Source organism: Oryctolagus cuniculus, chromosome 11, assembly GCF_051225735.1.
Source record: "Oryctolagus cuniculus isolate XC-2025 breed Fujian yellow rabbit chromosome 11, ASM5122573v1, whole genome shotgun sequence".
Lineage (NCBI taxonomy): Eukaryota > Metazoa > Chordata > Mammalia > Lagomorpha > Leporidae > Oryctolagus > Oryctolagus cuniculus.
The window spans coordinates 11,623,969-11,644,003 of NC_142877.1; the positions used below are offsets into that span (position 1 = coordinate 11,623,969).

The 20,035-nt window shown below is 58.8% G+C and overlaps 1 protein-coding gene across 1 annotated transcript in view; it reads left to right on the forward strand.

Moving 5' to 3' along the window:
* The first annotated feature begins 14,410 nt into the window (after positions 1-14,410).
* Positions 14,411-20,035, forward strand: part of PREX1 (phosphatidylinositol-3,4,5-trisphosphate dependent Rac exchange factor 1) — a 161,815-nt gene continuing 156,190 nt past the window's right edge. The window contains exon 1 of the mRNA XM_070051408.2: positions 14,411-15,017. Within this exon, the coding sequence (XP_069907509.2) occupies positions 14,799-15,017 (219 nt within the window). The 5' untranslated portion in view covers positions 14,411-14,798. The remainder of the gene's footprint in view (positions 15,018-20,035) is intronic.

The following is a 20,035-nucleotide window of genomic DNA, read 5'->3' on the forward strand; positions in this document are numbered from 1 at the left end:
CGGGGTTAGCGTGACTCGACAGCTTTTATTGAGCTGCTGACGTCATTAGCCCCCTGCCTACAGCACCCAGGCCCTGCAGGTCTGCTGGCCCGGAGGGGTACACACAATGCTGCGTTTAAAAGAAATTCTCCCGCGAGAGCTGTGACTCATGCACATTTCTGCTGGGACAAATAAAAATACTGGGAGTGAAAGATGGATTAGTCACCGGGACAGGTTGCTTCTAACTGAGCCCCCAACAGTCGCCTGCTTCCTCAGCTTCTGAAATGCGGAGACTAAACCCCTGCACCCCGAAACCAGTGCCCAGCAGGGCTGTGGTCTCCACGGAGCCTCACAGGGTGCACAGTGCTGCTCTGTCCAGTGCCTGTGCTCCTGGGGCACCGGCTGTCCACAGACGGCTCCTGTTCTGATGGGTCTTTGCCTGGGTTGCTCATTAGCTTATTCTTTCAATCACTCTACTGCAGGCAAGGTAACGTGTTGTAACCCCGCTGTGTAGATGCAAAACAGACCTTGCCACGGAGCTAAGAACCCGGAGCAGGGAGTAGATGTCTACATAGAAATTTAGAGAAAGGAGGTGCCTTTTGTTCCTAGTTCAGGGTTTGGCCCATGTGCCACTGGTTTTTGTAAAGTATTGGACATAGGCACACATGCTCATTTACATATGAATGTAGAAAAAGCAGTCTTTGCCTTACTTTTATTTAAAATTTTTTAAAGATTTATTTACTTTGGGGCTGGTGCTGTGGCATAGTGGGTAAAATCACCACCTGGAGCGCCAGCATCCCATATGGGCACCTGTTCAAGTCCCGGCTGCTCCACTTCTGATCCAGCTAATGTGCCTGGGAAAGCAGCAGAAGATGGCCTAAGTGCGTGAGCCCCTGCACCCACGTGGGAGACCTGGAAGAAGCTTCTGGCTCCTGGCTTTGGATTGGCCTAACTCTGGCAGTTGTGGCCGTTTGGGGAATGGACCAGTGGATGGAAGATCTCTCTCTCTTTCTCTTTCTCTCTCTCTCTCTCCCTCTCCATCTCCGTAACTGGCTTTCAAATAAATAAATATCAAAAAACAGCAAAACAATAACAAAAGGATTTACTTACTTTAAAAGGCAGAGTTACAGAGAGGGAGGGAGAGTCAGAGTGAGAGTGAGATCTTCCATCCACTGGTCCATTCCCCAAATGGCTTCAATGGCCCGGACTGGGCCAGGCTGAAGCAAGGAGCCTAGAACTTCATCAGGGTCTCCCATGCGGGTGGCAGGGACCCAAGCACTTGGACCATCATCCACTGCCTTCCCAAGTGCATTAGCAGGGAGCTGGGTCAGAAGTAGGGCAACCGGGACTCGAGGCAACTCTTAGGCGTGGCAAGCCAGCATCACAGCGCCACCCATCCTGCTGCGCACATGGCCGGCCTCCCTAAGTTATCTCATCAACAGTTACGCCAAGCTCAGAGTTTCAAGGAGGCCCAGGAAGTCAATCTGAGCGGCCAGGCTCCTGGTGATGCTGTCGCTGCCCCTCAAAGCTGGACGACTCTGTCCTTGACTTGTCAGCAAACAGAGTATGCACAAAGCCCGCAGCCCACACCCCTGCAGAGACCCAAAGATGCCGCCTGCAGGTGCACAGGCACAGATGTATTTCTTCAAGGAGTTTGGGCAACAGTGGCTAGCACTAGGCAGTCATAAGTCCAATCCTGTTGTTTGGATCAGGGTTAATGTTAGGCATCCAGAGAAATCAACTCTGGAGCAAAGTATCTAAAGGGTCAAACCCAGTGGAAGTTCCTTTGCTCACATAATAGAGTGAAGGGAGTGTGGCCGGCAGCAGTCTGGCTCATCTAGTCTGGCGGTGACCTTGGCTCCCAAGGTCACTGTGGAAGTCAACATCCCAATCAGCTGGGAGGGGAAGAAAGAAGCCAGACTAGAGGTGACGCATATCTCATCCGGCTGGCATCCAGGGGCTAAAATTCCGTCATGCGGCCCCACCCACCTGCAGGGGAGGCTGGGAAATGTAGTCCTTTGGTGGTGAGTCCTCGCCTGGGGAACACTGTCCGTCATTCCGGCCAGTGCATGCCAGCGGTGGACCGCGAAGCGCTGGGCTGTATCGGCAATCAGCAGCCAGCAATGATTTGAGAAACAGGATGTGGCGTGAAGGCAGTGAGGGCCCACGGGGTGCCCGGCTCCGCGCCGTTCGTGTAACAAAGTCAAACACGGAGAAAACAACGCGAGGGCTTTGTCTCCGACGCGTTCCTGCCCGTGTCTATTTGGATACACGCATCCACACAAGTGCGTGGCAGATGGAGAGAAAGAACATGCTTTAAATACACTCGAGTGGGTGTCTGTGGGGGAGAGGGAGATCGGAGGAGTTGGGGATGGGTGATGGAGGCAAAAATAACAAGAGAAAATGAGAAAAGACGGAGGCCACTCGCATGCGGCTGACGGGTGCCAGGTCCCAGGCTCCCAGGGCAAGGGGCCTGGGACCTAAATTAAAAGAAGGGGGAGAAGCCCCTCCGACAAGTTCAGTGTAGAAAACCTGGGAAGTGTGAAAAGCATAAAGAAGAAAATAGGCCGGCGCCGCGGCTCACTAGGCTAATCCTCTGCCTGCGGTGCTGGCACACCAGGTTCTAGTCCCGGTCGGGGCACTGGTTCTGTCCCAGTTGCTCCTCTTCCAGTCCAGCTCTCTGCTGTGGCCTGGGAGTGCAGTGGAGGATGGCCCAAGTCCTTGGGCCCTGCACCCCATGGGAGACCAGGAGAAGCACCTGGCTCCTGACTTCGTATCGGCGCAGCACGCCGGCCGTGGCGGCCATTTGGAGGGTGAACCAATGGAAGGAAGACCTTTCTCTCTGTCTCTCCCTCTCGCTGTCTAACTCTGCCTGTCAAAAAAAAAGAAGAAGAAATACATACTCAGAATTGTGCCCCCAGGTGTAATCACTCTTGTTCTTTAAAAAAAATGTATTTATTTATTTATTTATTTATGAGAGAGAGAGAGAGAGAGAGAAAGGGAGAAAGGACTCGCATCTGCTGGTTGACTCCCCAAATGCCTGCAACCAGGGCCAGGCTGAAGCCAGGAGCCCAGAACTCCGTGTCTCCACGTGGGTGGCAGGCACCGTCTCCTGCCTCCCCGGGGTGTGCATTAGCAGGAAGCTGGGCTGAACCCAGAAGCCAGGAACTCAATCTGCATCTCCCCACTCCTTGAGCTACCACCATTGCCTCCCAGCGTCTGCTCCCTGAACGCAGGTGCTTTGAGGTGGGACGCAGGCACCGTCACCGCTGCACTAACTGCTGCCACCCTGGTGATCTTTACATGTCCCCTTGCTGTTTTACCGTTTGAATGTGTGTTATGTGCTGACAACACTGGGGTCACCATCAACACATCATTTATTTATTTATTGGAGGCATATGAAATCATTCATGAATACGCATAATTTAAAGTCTTCTCCTTCCTCCATGGTTATCCATTCATCATGAGGACTTTCTGTTCCGGGAACTGCCCTGTGAGAGCAGACCTGTGAATGGCTAAACCCTTCTCCACGTTGGGGATGCACCCCAGTGTACTCAGCCTGTCGGTGAGCATTCGGATTCTTTCAGATAGGAGTAACGGTACCATGAACATCTGTGTGCACCGCCTCCGAGGGTGTGGCTCTCTCCGCAGGGTGGATCATCAGAGTGGGGGAACTCGGTCGGAGGATCTGCGTGGAGTGGGGGAACTCGGTCGGAGGACCTGCATGGAGTGGGGGAACTCGGTCGGAGGATCTGCGTGGAGTGGGGGAACTCGGTTGGAGGAGCTGCATGGAGGTCTGCGTTTGTTTCTTTTGCAGGCTTTCACGCCTGTTTGGACTAGGAGGCAGAGGACTCTGAGAGGAGGGTGGAAGACAGAAATGTAGAACATAACGAATTATTACAGTGCGAATCCCTGTGAAATCACCACGTGGGCTCGGGAAAGGAACGTGGCTGGCGTCCTGAAGCCCCTGTGCGGCTTATCCAAATTCCAGCCCCCCTCCCCACCCCCTCGCTCTAACCCGAGAGGAAGCCGCTGCCTGGATGGGCAGGGTGAGTGCGCCCCCGACACTCGGCGCTTGGCTTCTGCTGTCTGCTCCTGCACTCAGCATAGTGAGATTCGCGTGATGGGTCTTTTACATCTGGTTTCATTAGCTCAACATTGTGTGTGCGTGTAGTTCTTTTCTTTTTTAAGATTTATTTATTTATTTGAAAGACAGAGTGACAGAGAGAGAGAAAGAGAGAGAGAGAGGTCTTCCATCCACTGGTTCACTCCCCAGATGGCCACACCGCCCAGGCTGGACAAGGCTGAAGCCAGGGGCCTGGAACTCCATCTGGGTCTCCCACGTGGTTGCAGAGGCTCAAGGACTTGGGCCATCTTCTGCTGCTTTCCTAGGAGTATTAGCAGGAGACTGGATCAGAAGAGGAGCAGCTGGGATTTGAACCAGCACCCACATGAGATGCCCGCATCATAGGTGGTGGCTTAACCCACTGTGCCACAATGCTGGCTCCAACATTGTGTATTTTTTAAAAAGATGCATTTATGTATTTTGCAAATCAGAGTTGCGGCTTGAGAGGGAGAGACAGAGAGATCTTCCATCTGCTGGCTCACTCTCCAGATGGTTGCAACAGTCAGGGCTGGGCCGGGCTGGGCAGGGCTGGGCCGGGCTGGAGCCAGGAACCAAGAGCTTCACCTGGCTCTCCCACTTGAGTGGCAGGCACCCAAACACTCGGGCCATCTTCCGCTGCTCTTCCCAGGCCATTAGCAGGGAGCTGGATCAGAAGTGGAGCAGCCAGGACAGGAACCAGAGCCCACATGGGATGCAGTGGGGGCGGCCTTACACACTATGCCACGACGCCACGACGCCGGCCCCAACGCTGTATTTTTTAAACGCACCCAAGTTGTTGCTTGCAGCTGCATACAGTTCTTTCTCTGCTCCCACCTGTCTCGTTTTCTCTGAACTGCTTGTGTTTTCTCCTCTGCTTCAGTCTCACATTACTGAGGACCTAGGACTGTGTGGTGGGGGAGGAACTCCTCCTCCTAATTTTTTCAAGCCTTTTGGGGGCTGGAAGATCTCATTGTGTTCTCACTCTCCCTGGGAGAACTGGCAGAGCAGGCTCTCAGTGTCCCCATTTAACAGAGAAGGAAACTGAGGCTCGGGCACTGAAGGAAGTGGCAGAGCTGGGACTGGGGACTTTGGCCTCTGCCTGTCTCACAAAGGGAATTGCACTCACCAGAGTCCATCGCTGTGTCCAGCCTTCTTAAAGGAGCCTGGGAAACTCAAGGGAAGCTTGGGATTGGGCTCCCTCTGACACCTGTTATGGCTGCCCCGACTCTGAACACTGGCGCGGCCCAGGGCTCCATCCCTCCCTCCTTCTTGTCTCCATCTGCACGCCAGCCCCTAGCTGGTCTAGCCCAACCCCATGGCATCAGCCATCACCTGCACTTTAACAGTGTCTACATCTATATCTGGGGGTGACCTCTCCTCTCCTCGGACCCCCAGGATTGTGTATCCTGGTGCCCACTCAGCATCTCCACTTGGGTGCTGAATGTGACACGGGACACGGCCAACACCACAGCTTCCACCTTGCCCCCAGGGCGGCCCTCTCCTGGCACAACAACACCAGCCCTCTGGTTGTGCAGGCCAAACGCCTTGGTGTCGCAGGCAGTTCCGTCTTTTTACTCCAGGTCTTCTGCGAGTCCTGCTGGCTCCACCTTGAGAGCCCAGCTCCCCTGGCATCAGCCTGGCTCAAGCCATCACCCTGGCCTGCAGGACCCTTGTAGGACCCTCCCTACAGGTCTTCCTGTGTCTGACCACAGCCCCCATCAATCTGTTCCCATAGCTCTCGGAGGGATGACGTCACAGCCTCTTGCGTGCTCCGAACTTTCCAGAACTCCCACCTCTCCCAGAGAAAAGGCCCACAGCCGGCACACTGGCCTCCTCTCCCCTCTAATGCTGCTCCTGCCACCCTTCCCCTGGCTGTTCTGGGAACCAGCAGGTGCACTCCGGCCACCAAGCCCTTGCACCTGCCTCTCCCGCTGCCCAGGACACAGGCAGGCCTTGCTCTCTGCCATCTTTCAGTTTTTTTCCTGAAATGTCACCTTCCCAGCAAGGGCTTCTCTCGTTCCTCTGGGGAGGCACAGCCCAGCAGTTTCCGGGGTCTTCCTGGCTCTGTTTCTCTCCGTAGGCTTCCCCCGCCCCACACATACACTGTGGGAGACATCAACTTGTTGGTGTCTTCATGGACCATGTGGCAAATGCTCACAAGGTGGGCTCCGGGATGGCACGGATTTCCACCTGCTTTGTTCCCTGTTTATTCTCGGGGCCAGGTGTTCCCAGGGGAACTGCTCTCAAGCTGGCGGCCAAGTACTGGAGATGTCAAGTCACTCACTCACTCGATCGCTCGATGAATATCTGTGTGCCCGGAACCACGTGCTGTGAGGGAAACAAGATTCCCACGGCTCACTGGCAAAACCTGGCTCAGACACACAAAGTTCTGGCCAGTGTGGTGAGAGGAGAAGCAATTGCTGGACTTCCTGTTATAGCCTTAATGGCCCCGGCTCTCCCTCCCCTTCCCGCTTCCGTCTCTGGGGGTTGCTGTGTGGTGCTGGGCAGCCATTTGGGTGATCTGGGTGAGGACGGTGGAAGGAGCTGACCTCCCATATACTTTAAGGTTCCCATGCCTATTTTTAAAAAATATTTATTTATTTATATATTTGAAAGTCAGAGAAAGGGGGCGGGGATCTTGTGTTCTCCTGTTCACGCCCTAAATGTCAGGAACAGAACAGCCAGGGGCTGGCGCCGCGGCTCAGTAGGCTAATCCTCCGCCTTGCGGCGCCGGCACACCAGGTTCTAGTCCCGGTCGGGGTGCCGGATTCTGTCCCAGTTGCCCCCCTTCCAGGCCAGCTCTCTGCTGTGGCCCGGGAGTGCAGTGGAGGATGGCCCAGGTACTTGGGCCCTGCACCCCATGGGAGACCAGGAGAAGCACCTGGCTCCTGCCTTTGGATCAGCGCAGTGCGCCGGCCGCAGCGTGCCAGCTGTGGTGGCCATTGGAGAGTGACCCAATGGCAAAGGAAGACCTTTCTCTCTGTCTCTCTCTCACTGTCCACTCTGCCTGTCAAAAAACAAACAAACAAACAAACAAAAAAAACAGCCAGGGCCGGACCAGGCTGAAGCCAGGAGCCAGGAACTCCATCCTGGCCTCCCACGTGGGTGGCAGGGACCCGAGCACCTGGACCACCCTCTGCTGCCTCTCCAGGCTCGTTAGCACCGCGCTGTATCAGAAGGGGGGCAGTTAGGGCTTGAACCGGAGCTCCCATCTAGGGTGCTGGTGTCACAAGCGGTGGCTTTATGCTCTGTGCCACGACGCCAGCCCCCATGCCCCCTAGCCTTGCCCCCATACCCGTCTTAACGGGAACATAAGCTTCTGTTTTCAAAGACCGTTCCTATGTGCTCTTGCTGCACCAGCCAACCTGCATCCTAACGAACGCGGGGCCCTTGCTGGTGCTGCTTGTGGGAGGGCCTGGTTTCTCCTCTGTGAAACGGGAGGACAAGCAGGGCAGCTGGGAGAACGTGGCGGCACGTCTGGGCCGCGCCTGGTACGTCGGGAGCGCTCAGGAAACAGCGCTGATTGTGGGGGAACTCGCCCTGCTCCCCACGACCGCTCCAGGCGTGGAATTTCTTGGGAATATGGAAGCAGGCGGCAGCCTAACTGGCATCGGGAGAGGGCGTGGCTGTTTGCATTTCTGCTCGCGAAAGAGGAAACCATCAGCTTTTGGTCAGAGTTACCACTGGCATTGCCAGTGTCTGGGGCAACCCTGTTTTTAAGCTTTCAGTCCAGGAAACAAACTGGAGAAAAAAAAATCCAGACACATAACTATGCGTCCAGTGTGTCTGTTGAAGCCATCTGGTGTCTCTAGCTGCAAATTCCGAGCTGCACCGTCCAGGTCCATCTCTGGCCTTGACCGAGTGCAGAGATGACCTTCACTGCACAGTGTCTCTTTCTGGCCCTCTTCCCTGATGTCCACTCCCAACCCTGCCTTCCTGTTACAAATCTTCAGGCTTGGCCCCCGTGGTAAAATGAACTTGAAGAGACCGCCTCTCCTCTGGGCATTTGTGTTGTGAAAGAGACATAGGAAGAGAGCAAGGCTTAGTTGGAAGGGTAAGGGCACCATATGGTCCAAACCGAGATGTAGTTCATAACGGCACTGGGACGCAGGCACAACCTGGGGTTTCCCAGGCAAGCTGGGGTGAACGGCTGTCCCAGCCACAGAGGAATCCACTCACCTAAGCGAGGAATAGTGTGGGGAACCGGAGGCGTATCAGTTAGGAGCTTTGGCTGCAAGTAAGGGAAACTACTCGTTGGCTTAAATAAGAAGAAACACGTTATTATTGGGGCTGATGTTGTGGCGTAGCAGGTAGAGCCGCTGCCTGCAATACCGGCATCCCATATGGGCGCCAGTTTGAGTCCTGGCTGCTCCACTTTTGGTCCAGCTCCCTGCTAATGGCCTGGGAAAAGCGGCAAAGGGTGGCCCAAGCGCTTGGATCCCTGCACCCACATGGGAGACCCGGATGAAGCTCCTGGCTCCTGGCTTTGCTTTAGCCTGCAGAGTGAACCAGAGGATGGAAGATTTCTCTCCCTCTGCCTCTCCCCCTCTCCCTCCCCTCCCTCTGCCCCTCTCTGTAACTCTACTTTTCAAATAGATAAATAATCCTAAAAAGGGAAAATGTATTACTTTATAGCATGAGAGGTGCAGAGGCTGGTTTTACAGTTGGTTAACTCAGAGCTCTGTGTTATCAGAGCAGTTCTTTTCATCTGTCATTTTGCAATGTCAGTTGGGCAGCCATGCGCTCCCTCATGGCCTCAGAATGGTTGCCAACCACTAGGCATCATGATCTCTTCCAGTTATAACAGCTGACACTCAGCTGAGGGTCAGTCAGCATTCTAAGCCCTTAGGAGCCGTCTGTGAAGTATTTTAATCTGCACAGAGACTGGGAGGCAGCTGCTCTTATCAGTCCTGCTTTACAGAGAGGGACACTGAAGCTGGGAGAGTTAAAGTCACTTGCACAAGATCGCACAGTTAGGAGGTGGTAGGGCTAGGGTTTGAACCTGGGCAGCTGGTCTTTAGAGCTGTAGCGATGGCCAAAGGAAAGCCTGGAGGTTGGTGGCAGCGTGCGCTCTGATCTAAGGGTCCCAGGCTTCTCCCCTTCTGCTTATTCCAAGCTGTGCTTCCAAGGCTTTCTGGCATGAAGATGACCTGGCAAAGCTGGGGAGCCCTGGCTTCATCCGATCTCCGCTGTGCTCTGATCGACCTTGAACCCGAGCCCTCTGGCGAGGCTGCTCCCAACAGTGCCGCTTCCCTTGCAGCACGCCGGACTCGGGCAGCTGGGCTCCGCTGGGGCTCTGCGGAAGAGAATCGCACTTCGCAGTGGAACTTGGTCTGCGTGTCCAGCCCTGGGTTCAGTTGTCCAGCGGTGCTGTCCGTGGCCATGGGCGCAGAGGCCTCCCGATGGCCTCCGAGAGCTGTTCCTGGTGTTGGGTGTCGGGGAAGGCTTGCAGCTGGGCGGGACGCCTGACTTCCGCTGCATTTGGGAAATGATTGGCGCTCTTGGGCAGGTGGTAACTCACCTCTCACCAAGCTCATTCAATTTGGGGTAGAATAAAAAAAAAATCATCCCCAGATCTGTGTTGTGGCATAGCGGGTAAAGCCACAGCCTACGATGCCGGCAACCCCTATGGGCGCTGGTTCGGGTCTTGGCTGCTCCACTTCTGATCCAGCGCCCTGCTGGTGGCCTGGGAAAGCACAGTCTAAATACTTGGGCCCCTGTACCCAGGTGGGAGACCTGGAAGAAGCTCCTGGCTCCTAGATTTGGCTTGGCCCAGCCGTGGCCGTTGTGGCCATCTGTGGAGTGAACCAGCAGATGGAAGCTCGCTCGCTCTCTCTCTTTCTCTCTCTGTGCCTCTCCAACTCTGTGTAACTTTCAAATAAACAAATCTTTAAAAAAATCTCCTATTTTTCCTTGTTTTATCTTAATTGATTTTTCTTTCACTTAAAATATAATTTACTCATGTGAGAAGCAGAGAGGCAAGAGAGACATAGACAGGGAGAGCGCCCGTTTGCTGGTTGCTCCCAAACACCCTCCAACCGCCGGGGTTCAGCCAGGCTGTGCGAGGCTGGGGGCCCAGAACCCAATCCAGGTCTCTCTTGTGGGTAACAGGAGCGCAAGCCCTTGAGCCGCCACTGCTGCCTCCCAGGTTAGCAGGTGTTGAGCCCAGGCGCTGCGGCTGGTGTCTCAACCACGAGGCTGTATGCCCTCACGCTCACTCTTTTGTTTAAACAGAGCTTCAGGGGACAGGGCCTTCCCAGGGCTGGCAGGAATCGGGGGCAGAATCCTCCCCTTCCCGCCCCACAAGTGCGAGAGACGCTTGCGACAAAAGGGAAAAGCGATTTCCGGGGATCTGCGCGGATGGCAGAAGAGAATTCCCCGCCTCGCGGTCATCAGCATCAGTTTTCCCTCCCCAGGAACCGACAGGTGTCTGATTTGTCTCCCCGCCCCCTCTTTTGGGGAGTGTTTCCAGCTACACACATCGGGACTCAAGGGCGCCCCACCTGCACGGAGCTGTGGGGGTGCTGGGCGGGGAGGGAGACGAGGTCAAGGCTGAGATGGGGTTGGAGAGCACCCCCTCTAGTGACAGCTTCGTCATGGTTGGTTCAGCGAGTCGTTCTGTGCCAGCAGGAGCTGGGAGGCAGCCAGGCCCTCAGCTGAGGGAGTCCCCAGGGATCCTGCCAAGGCTGGGTGCCCCCGTCTGAGTCACGGGACCTGGGGGAGGCGGTGAGCTGAGGCAGGGGCTGGGGTACCTCCCACCACTCTGCTGTCCCAGGTCCATCATCCCGAGCGGGCCTCAACGAATGCTGTGTGGGTCTCTCTCCGCTCCGGACTGGGTGCACCCGGGGCAGGGACCTCGTCGGCTGTTTCACTGTTGCATCCCCGCCCGGCTCAGGGTAGGCCTTCATCACACACGGGCCAAACGGCAGAGCCGAGCGTCTCGCTGTGGGTGTGTAGCCCACCAGCATCCGCTCCCCCGTGAGTTTGCTGCAGGCTGCAGGAGCGCCTGCCCTTTGCCGCTTTGCTTCCTTTCGCAGTCTTGCAGGGCCCCAGTGCCCAGTGCACAGCAGGTGCTTGTGGCAGGCACTCTGTGCAACACCACGGTTCCCTCCTGTCTTTTTTTTTTTATTTTTAAAGATTTATTCTATTTATTTGAAAGACAGAGTTACAGAGAGAGGTAGAGACAGAGAAAGAAAGGTCTTCCATCCGCTGGTTCACTCCCCAGATGGCCACAATGACTGAGGCTGGGCTGATCTGAAGCCAGGAGCCAGGAGCTTCTTCCAGGTTTCCCACATGGGTGCAGGAGCCCAAGGACTTGGGCCGTCTTCTACTGCTTTCCCAGGCCACAGCAGAGAGCTGGATCGGAAGTGGAGCAGCCGGGACTAGAATTGGCGCCCATGTGGGATGCTGGGACTGCAGGCAGGGCTTTAACCCACTGTGCCACGGTGCTGGCCCCCTCCCCTCTCTCCCGAAATCAGAACCTCAAGTTGTTCAGACAGCTGTGTCCCCGGGGAATGAAGCACGGCTATGCAAAGTCAACGGCAGCCTACTCAGGACCTGTTCAGGACCATACAGAAACAGGGAGAGAAGACAGTCCACTTTGTCCTTTTCTTTCCCACTTCGGAGTTGCTGTATGAGGTGATGGTGTTGACTCAGCAGCTGTCTTGTGACTGTGAGGCCCCAAACCTTGAGAGAGGAAGGGAGGGTCCCAGGTGCTTTGATTCCTTGAACAAGCCTCGGGGCCTTGTTGCCCGATAGACCCGGGCCTCGCATCCTGAGCCCCTCTTGCAGCTGCAGCATACTTGTGACGTCAGCTCCTGCTGCAGGGACTTCAATGAACAAGAGGCTTCATTCACCGAGCGCTGCCCACCCATGAGCTCCACACGCTGTCCAGGAGGCACTCAGGAATCCTGCGGCCACCGAGACCCTGGTGTCAGCTCCCCAGGTCACAGATGAGGCAGAGGCACCGAGAGCCTAGGCAGGGGGCTCGCAGTCCCCTCCTGTCTCAGTGCCATCCTCCCTGGAGACCGGCAAGGGGGGGGATGTCTCAGAGGGATCTGAGGGAGCGAGGGAGTGGGCTGTGTGGGCTCGGTTCAGAAACGCACAGTACTTGAGTCTTTCTGCGCTGTGTGCCCGTTCCTGGGGGAAGCGTGGGGACCTGTGTGTGCGTGGGGTCCAATTCTTCCCTGATCATCATTTGCTGCGCACCCACTGTGTGCCAGCTCTCAGGTACTTTACGTCTATCAGCGGCTCTCAACCGGGGGCACTCCTGGCTCTGGGTGGGGGGCATTCAGCAAGGTCTGGAGATGTTTCTCAGTTCTTGCAGTTGGGCAGGGGTGCTGCTGGCATTTCGCGGGTGCCGGATGCTGCTCCATACCCTGCAGTCCACAGGACGGCCCCCCATGAAGAATGATCTGACCCCCAAGTGTGCATTAGGCTTGCTCTCACAAAGACGCCCATTGCTACAAGTTAGACGACTGAGGCTCAGAGAAGGGAAGTGATTTGGCCAAAGTCACCTGGATTTGGCGCTGGACACAAATGCAAGCCCGTTTCCTTCCGCGGTCACGGTGCCCCCTTTGACGCCCTCCCCATTTGGCACACCGGATTGCTGGTTCGCTCCCCAATTGGCTCCAACGGCCAGAGCTGCGCTGATCCAAAGACAGGAGGTGGCAGCTTCTTCCTGGTCTCCCATGTGGGTGCAGGGGTCCAAGCACTTGAGCCATCCTCCACTGCTTTCCCAGGCCATAGCAGAAAGCTGGATCAGAAGAGGAGCAGCCGGGACTAGAACTGACACCCATATGGGATGTCGGCACCGCAGGTGGAGGATTAACCTACTGTGCCACAGCACCGGCCTCTGGGTTGCTTTATTTAAAAAGACATCTTCACTTATTTATTTTTGTTTCATTTGAAAGGCAGAGAGACAGGTATGAGATCCACTGGTTCACTCCCCTAAAGTCCTCACACAGCGGGGGCCAGCCCGGGGCCAAAGCCAGGAACCTGGAACTCCATCTGGGTCTCCCATGTAGCTGACACGGACGTAGGACTTGAACCGCCACCTGCTGCGTCCCAGGGGGTGCATCAACAGGAAGTTGGATCCGAAATGGAGCAGCCTGGACTTGAGCCAGGCCCTCTGACGTGGGATGCAGACGTCTGGAGTGGTGACGTAACTCCCAAGCCAAATGCCTGCCCCAGGATTAACTTCAAAACAAGCAGCTGAGACTCAGGGCGGCGCCGTGTCCAGCCAGAGCTCACCGGGCAGAGCCTCCCCAAGGACCTCGACAGAAGGACCCACTCCACCCCCCAGTCTGACAGGGTCACTTCTTTTGTACCCTGCCCAGGAGGTCCCCTTGAGGCCCAGGTCAAACCCCACCTTGCCTGTGACCCCCAACGGCACCGCGCTGAGAGAGCTGGGAGGGCAGAAGCCACAGCCCAGCAGGCACCTGCAGTCTTTACCCAGAAGTCCCTGGGAGAGCAATCGCTCCTGCCCAAGAGGGGATTCCAGCCGGGAGGGGGATGTTGGTGAGTCAGGAAATTCATCGCACAGACAGTCCAACCCAGTGCCGACAGGGGCCAGGCCAGGGGGGCATTTCACACATGCAAAAGCAATAAATAAGGCGCAGGGCGCTGTTCCAAGGACTTTCCATCGACCCAGGAGTCGGCTCCGCTAGTAGGCCCATTGCACCGAGGGTCTGAGGGCAAGGAAACCAGCTGGAGTTCTCCCAGGGAGCAAGGGAGCTGGGATTTGAATCTCACCTTCCAGCCCCGTGCTCGAAGGCACGTGAGGACATCTGCCCAGCCGTTCCAGGCCCAAGGCCACACAGATCAGCCGGACTGGAGGCCCGGAGGCGGGGGCTCCCAAGGCCCTGTCCTGGGTGGTGGGGGATGGGCACTGGCCGCGGGCTAAGCGGCCCCGCAGCAGGTCACGCTTCCCCTGGGAACGCCACAACAGAGCTCAGGGTCACGGGGCAAGTTCTAAAACACAGGGAAAAAGGAGAAAGACTCAGGAAAGGGGAACTGGAGAGAGCTTGCGCCAGCCACGCACACTCCTTCTCAAGGTCGCGGCAGCGCCCGGGGGCACCCGTGGGCCCCGGAGTCCCGCGGCGGCGGCGGCACCGCGCGGGCCACGGCCGCCCCGCTGCCTTCCGGGGGCGCGCGCGGCGGGGCGGCCAGTCTGCGTGCGTGTGGCTGCGCGCGGCGGGTGTCGCGTGTGCCGGGTGGGAGTGGCATAGCCCGCGGCGGCGGGTGTGGGGGGGCCGCCACGCGTCCCGGCGCCGACTGGGAGCGCGGGCGCGCGCGCGCGTGGCCTCCCTCGGGCCCTCCGGAGGGGGTCCGGCCCGAGCTCCCGGGACACCCCCGCGCGAACGCGCCGAGCGCCGCCGCGCCTCCCGGGGCGCCTGGTGCGCGCGCCGAGCGCCTCTGCGGCCGAGCGCGGCGTGGCACTTGGCAGACGCTCCCTTGGCGGCAGCGGGCCCCGCCGTCTGGGAGCCCCGAGGGCCGGCCCCCTTCGCCCCGCGCCCAGCCTCCGCGCGCAGCCTCCGCCCCCGGCCCCGGTGCCCGCCCCCAGTCCCGCCCGCCGCAGCTCCGCCGGGCCAGCTGCTGCGCCCGGCTGCCGGCGCGCCCCGTCCGGGATGGGGCGCCTGGACGCCTGAGTCGCCGCGGTTCGGCGCGACCTCCGCGCGGGGGGAAGGAGCCGGCGTCGCGCGGCCGCGCTAGCATGGAGGCGCTCGGCGGCAGCGAGCCCAGCGGCGATGGAGCCGGGGATGGTGCCCACCAGGACTCCAGGGGCCCTGGCGCCGCTGCGCCCAGCTCCGGCCCCGGCCCGTGCGCGGCCGCCAGGGAGTCCGAGCGCCAGCTGCGCCTCCGCCTGTGCGTCCTCAACGAGATCTTGGGCACCGAGCGGGACTACGTGGGCACCTTGCGCTTCCTGCAGTCGGTGAGTGTGGCCGGGGCGCGCGGGGCAGCTCGCCCCCCAGCGCAGGGCGCCCCCCACAACCTGTGGCCGCTGGCCCTCTCGGGGTGGGGGGCGTCTGGGGAGCCGCCCCCGGGGGCGCCCCGCCGGGCGCGCAGGGAACGGGGGCGCCCCGGGCTCCTTCGGAGTTGCGTCGTCGCCTCCTGGCTGTGGGTCTCCGGTCCTCGCCCCCCTCACCCCCACTGCGCGCTGCTGCCCTTTTGTCTTTTTCTTCCCCTCCCCGCCTTTCAAATAGTTTTAAAATTAGTTACATCCGCGAGGCGGGGGCTCCGGGACCCGGGCGCCCGGGGCTTTCGCTGCTGCGTCTTTTTGCCGCTGGCGCCTTGGCCGCCCGGTGCACCATCGCCGGCTCCTGGGGGTGGGGGGCGCAGAGCCTGCGAGCCCCGGCTCCCGGCGCCTTTCCGCGCCTAGCAGAGCCGGGCCCGGGATGGGCAGAGCCCCAGGGTGGGACCCCGCAGCCCGCCCACCCGCCGCGCACACGCCGGCGCCTGAGCCCGGGTTTCCGACTCAGACTGGGGGGGAGGTGTAGACCCCCCCCCCCCCATCTCCAAGTCGCAAAACCACCGCCTCGGCCTTTGTGAAACAGCAACCGTGTGCGGGGCGCCGGGCGTGCGCCCTTAGCAGGTGTGGACCGCGGGGTGGAGGCGCGTTTTCTGGTCTGCAGGGCGCAGGGGTTCCGCGCTGAGAGGCGCAGTAACTCGCCCAGGGGCGCGCCGCTGGCCAGGTGCGGCTGCTGGGCGGGGAACTGGGCAGCCCCAGGCCGTGCCTGCACCGCCGGCGGGGAGCTGTGGTTCTCTTAATTCTGCGAGAGGGAGGAAGGGGGCCGCTTCTCTCTCTCCTGGGAAGTGAGAAAAGTGGCCGGGGCCGGGGGAGGGGGTGGGGGTGGGGGTGGGGGTGGGGTAGGCGGGTCTGGGGTGGAAGTTAGAGACGGCGGCCGCTTTCATCTTCGTGCCTCCTGCTGCCTCCTCCTTTACTTCCCTTCTTTGCTCCCGGGAAGTCTTAATCCTGGTGCAGGGAGGGCTGGTGCCAGGGCCATACCCTGGAGCGCGCAGGTTCCGCGGGACAGAGGGGCCCGCTGGGGTCCGCCTCGCGGGGCTCCCCTCGGCTGGGTGAGGGCCGGGTTCCAACTCCAGAGCCCTTCACCCTGTGAAATGAGGTGTGTGTGTGGAGGGGGAGGGGCGCATGCAGAGGCTTTGAAAACCGTTTGGCCCAGCGACCCTTTGACAACAGCCTGGGAGAATAAGGCCGGGCTGGCTGTCTTTCGTGGCGCTTCCCCTCTCAGTTTACAAAAGCATCCGCTGGCCTTGGGTGCAGAGAGCCCCGTGGCTCTGAGCAGTGGGGGACCCTCGGGGAGCCCCTCGCTCCCCTGCCCAGCCACAACCTGCTCCTCTTCGGCCGCAGAAGAAACAGGAAACACGGGCGATTTTTATATTAACGGGGGGGGGGGTCCAGTCCTGTCTCCCCCACACCCTGGGCCCTGGGCGGTGCTGGGGTGAGCCAGTTTCGGCTCCACGTGTCGAGGCGGGGAGAGGAAACCAGGATAATGGAAATTGATTAGTGTCAACCATTCTTATTAAAGAAATAAGACAAAAAAAATGTCTCTTCTCCCACGGTGCCCTGGGTGCTTTGAGTCTGCCGAGTTGGGTGAGTTTTTGTTGCTGATGGGGAGGGAGTGGCTGTGAGCCGAGTCCACGGTGACACCGGTCTCGTAGGGACCTTGCCGCTGCGTCCACCTGGGTTTCGCCACCTGTGCACTCTGGGAGGTCCGCCCGTGCTTCCTGCCTGCCGTGTCTTTGGTGTGTCCCCACGCTGGTGCCAGAAGGGACTGGCTGTGTAACCTGAGCAGCTGGACCTCCCCTGGAGCCGCAGGAGTCCTCTTGCCCCCTGCCCCGGAAGGAGTAGCCCCAAGGCCTTTTTCTGGTTTTTTTTTTTTTTTTTTTTTTTTTAAACCTGGGGCTTAGAGCTTCAGGAACCGCTTATTACCGTGGCTTCTCCCCGGCCGCCGGCAGGTTCTGATTGTCTTCCATCTTCCCACCCTCTCTCCCCAGGCTTGTACTAGCTCAGGGATTTCCCCCAGCCTCCTGGCTCCAAGAACACACGGGAATCCCTTGCTGCCGTTCATTGCGTGGGCAGAGACGGGTCTGGCCCTTGCTGGGAGCTGGACCGCTGGGGTGGGCTGGGGTCCTCTCCCACGGAGGGGACAGTCTGTTAGAAACGCTGCGCTAGCTGCAGGCTGGGCCCTGGAGCCGGACAGCCTGGGCCTGGTCCTTGGACTTGGGGCCTTGCCCACTCGGCTTTACCTTCCTGAGCCTTGCCGTCCTCACCTGAGAAGTGAGGGGGAGATAATAGACCTTAGTAAGCTTTTAAAGAGGATCAGAGAGCGCTTTTCATTGATACAAAGCTTTCGGAACAGTTCCTGGCGAGCAGTAGGTGTAGAAAGACTAGTCATTGTTAATTACTGTTATGTGATCATTGTAGTGTGGGGTTCCAGCTTCCAGGGAGCAGGGGTGATCAGGGAGGGCTGCCTGGAGGAAGTGAGGGCAGAAAAGAGGATAGGGCTCTGAGTAGGTTTCCTTTTGATTCTGTAAGCTCCGGCCACAGGAACCAGTGGTTTTCATCTGTTCCAGGCCTGGGGCGTTGGGTTGCTCCAGAACCTCCCCATCTGGTCTCCAGGGGCTCCGTGAGGGGTGCTTTGTGTGTGTCGAAGGCTCTCCCATGTGTTGCTGCATCGGTCTCGAGTGACAGTGCCGAGGCTGTGGTGCCCGGTGGCCAGGGCCGCCTGGCTTCGTGGGTCTCCACGTTTAGAGGTCGCGGTGTGGAGAGCGGTGCTGGGAGGGCCGGGCAGGGCCGGGTGGTGGTGATGCACTGTCCTCCTGCCGTTGAAGTGCCTCTCCCGTGGTTTCCGCAGTGATGGGCGCTGGCATCACCCCTCGGACGGATCATGTCAGCTGCACTGACCCCAGAACCTGTATCTCCCAGGCTGCCTCTGGCGTCCAAACTAGGGGCCGGGCATGTGGCACAGGACTTGGAACCCTGGCTCTGCGACCCTTGACCTTCACCCGTGCTTCCTCCTGTTACTTCCCCTCCGCGACTGCTGTTCCCCATCACCCAGAGTGGGCCGGGCCGCGGTGAGCGGTGTGGTCAGGCCGCCGGGGTCTTCCTCCATGCTGCTGTCTGTTCATGGGCGGAGGCGGTGTGGGGCTGGTGGTCACGGCTTGGCCTTACTCGCCGGCGATGGCGGTGACCCTGGGCAGCTCCCCTGCCTGCTCTTTCCTGTCTGTGCAATGGGTGTAGTGCTGCCGCGTCAGGAAGCGTGGACGAGCCTGAGGCTGAAGCTCCCAGGACGGTGCCAGCCACGTCGTAGGTGCTCGGGGTGCGGCCATGGGGAGGGGGAGGAGGCAGAGAAGACTGCCTTTTGGGGGTTCAGAGACCCCCTCCTTAAGGAGGAGGCCACGCGAGCCCTGGGCCACCTGCCTCTTGGTTGGGTTGGTTCAGAACCCATGTAATGGGTGGTGGACAGAGAGGAAGACCTCGTCTGAGTGAGCAGAGAGACCCTTGGGTAGGGAATCCAGCCACAGCCCCTGAGGCTGAGGACAAAGCCCTGTGACTCCCAGCAGCCAGAGCGCTCTGCCCCGGGCGGGGGGCAGTGTCTCTGGGGAGAGAATCGTGGGTCAAGAACACCCAGATGGGAGGAGACCCAAGTTCCCCTTCTCACTGGGGCGCTGCTCGCCAGAACTGTGCTTTTGTGCCATGACGATGGTTTCTTTTCCTTTTTTTTTTTTTTTAATAAGTCCTCTTATTTATTTATTTGAGAGGTAGAGTTACAGACAGACAGAGGGAGAGACAGAGAGAGAGGTCTTCTATCCGCTGGTTCACTTCCCAACTGGCTGCAATGGCCAGAGCTGAGCCAATCCAAAGCCAAGAGCCAGGAGCTTCTTCCAGGTCTCCCACGTGGGTGCAGGGGCCCTAGGACTTGGGCCATCTTCCACTGCTTTCCCAGGCCATAGCAGAGAGCTGGATTGGAAGTGGAGCAGCCGGGACTAGAACCGGCGCCCATATGGGATGCCGGTGCTACAGGTGGAGGCTTAGCGGACTGTCACAGCATTGGCTGTGATGATTTCTTTCTTTTCTTTTCTTTTTTAAAAGAGATTCTGGACTCCCGGTCTCACTCCAGGGAGGCGTGCCAGGGTGCTGGGGGTTGGGAGCACAGTTTGGATTCCGAAGCCATTGAGACAGAGTGACCGAGCTGGTGACGTTAGCAAGCACACGTAGCACAGTTCTGCTTTTGGAAAACGAGCAGACAGCACGGGGCCGGGAGCTCTCAGAGCAGGCTGCCGGGTGTGTATCTGGCGGAGAACCAGCGGGAATACAAGCAAGGAAAAGGGTGCAGAAGTGCTGCCTGGGAACCCCTTCCATAGGAAGATACGCGCACGTGTGGCTGTAGGAACAGACGATGCCAGGGGCCGGGGCTGTGGCACAGCGGGTTAAGCCGCCCCTTGGCGACACCAGCATTCCTATCGGAGAGCCGATGTGAGTCCCTGCTGCTCTGCCTCCGACTCAGCTCCCTGCTGGTGCACCTGGGAAGGCAGCAGAAGATGGCCCACGTGCTTGGGCCCCTGTACCCACAGGGGAGAATGCCAAGTTTCTGGCCCAGACCTGGCTGTGGCGGGCATCTGGGGAGTGACCCAGGGGATGGACGGTCTCTCTGTCTGACTTGCAAATCAATCAGTCTTTAAAAGAACCCACCAACAGAGAGAACTGCATTTGCATCATGGCTGTTGGGTAAGTGCGGCTGTAGTCACGTTTGCTAACGCACAGTGCAGGCCCTGTGTGAAGCCCGCTCTGTGTATGCACTCGGAAGCGGCAGGTGTGCCTGTGCCTCCCAGTTTCCAGATGGAACAGAGACAGCGAGAGGCCAGGCTGTGTCCCGAGATGGCGCGGCCTGCCAGAGCTGCCCCTGGGACCCGGCGAGCGGGGCTGCT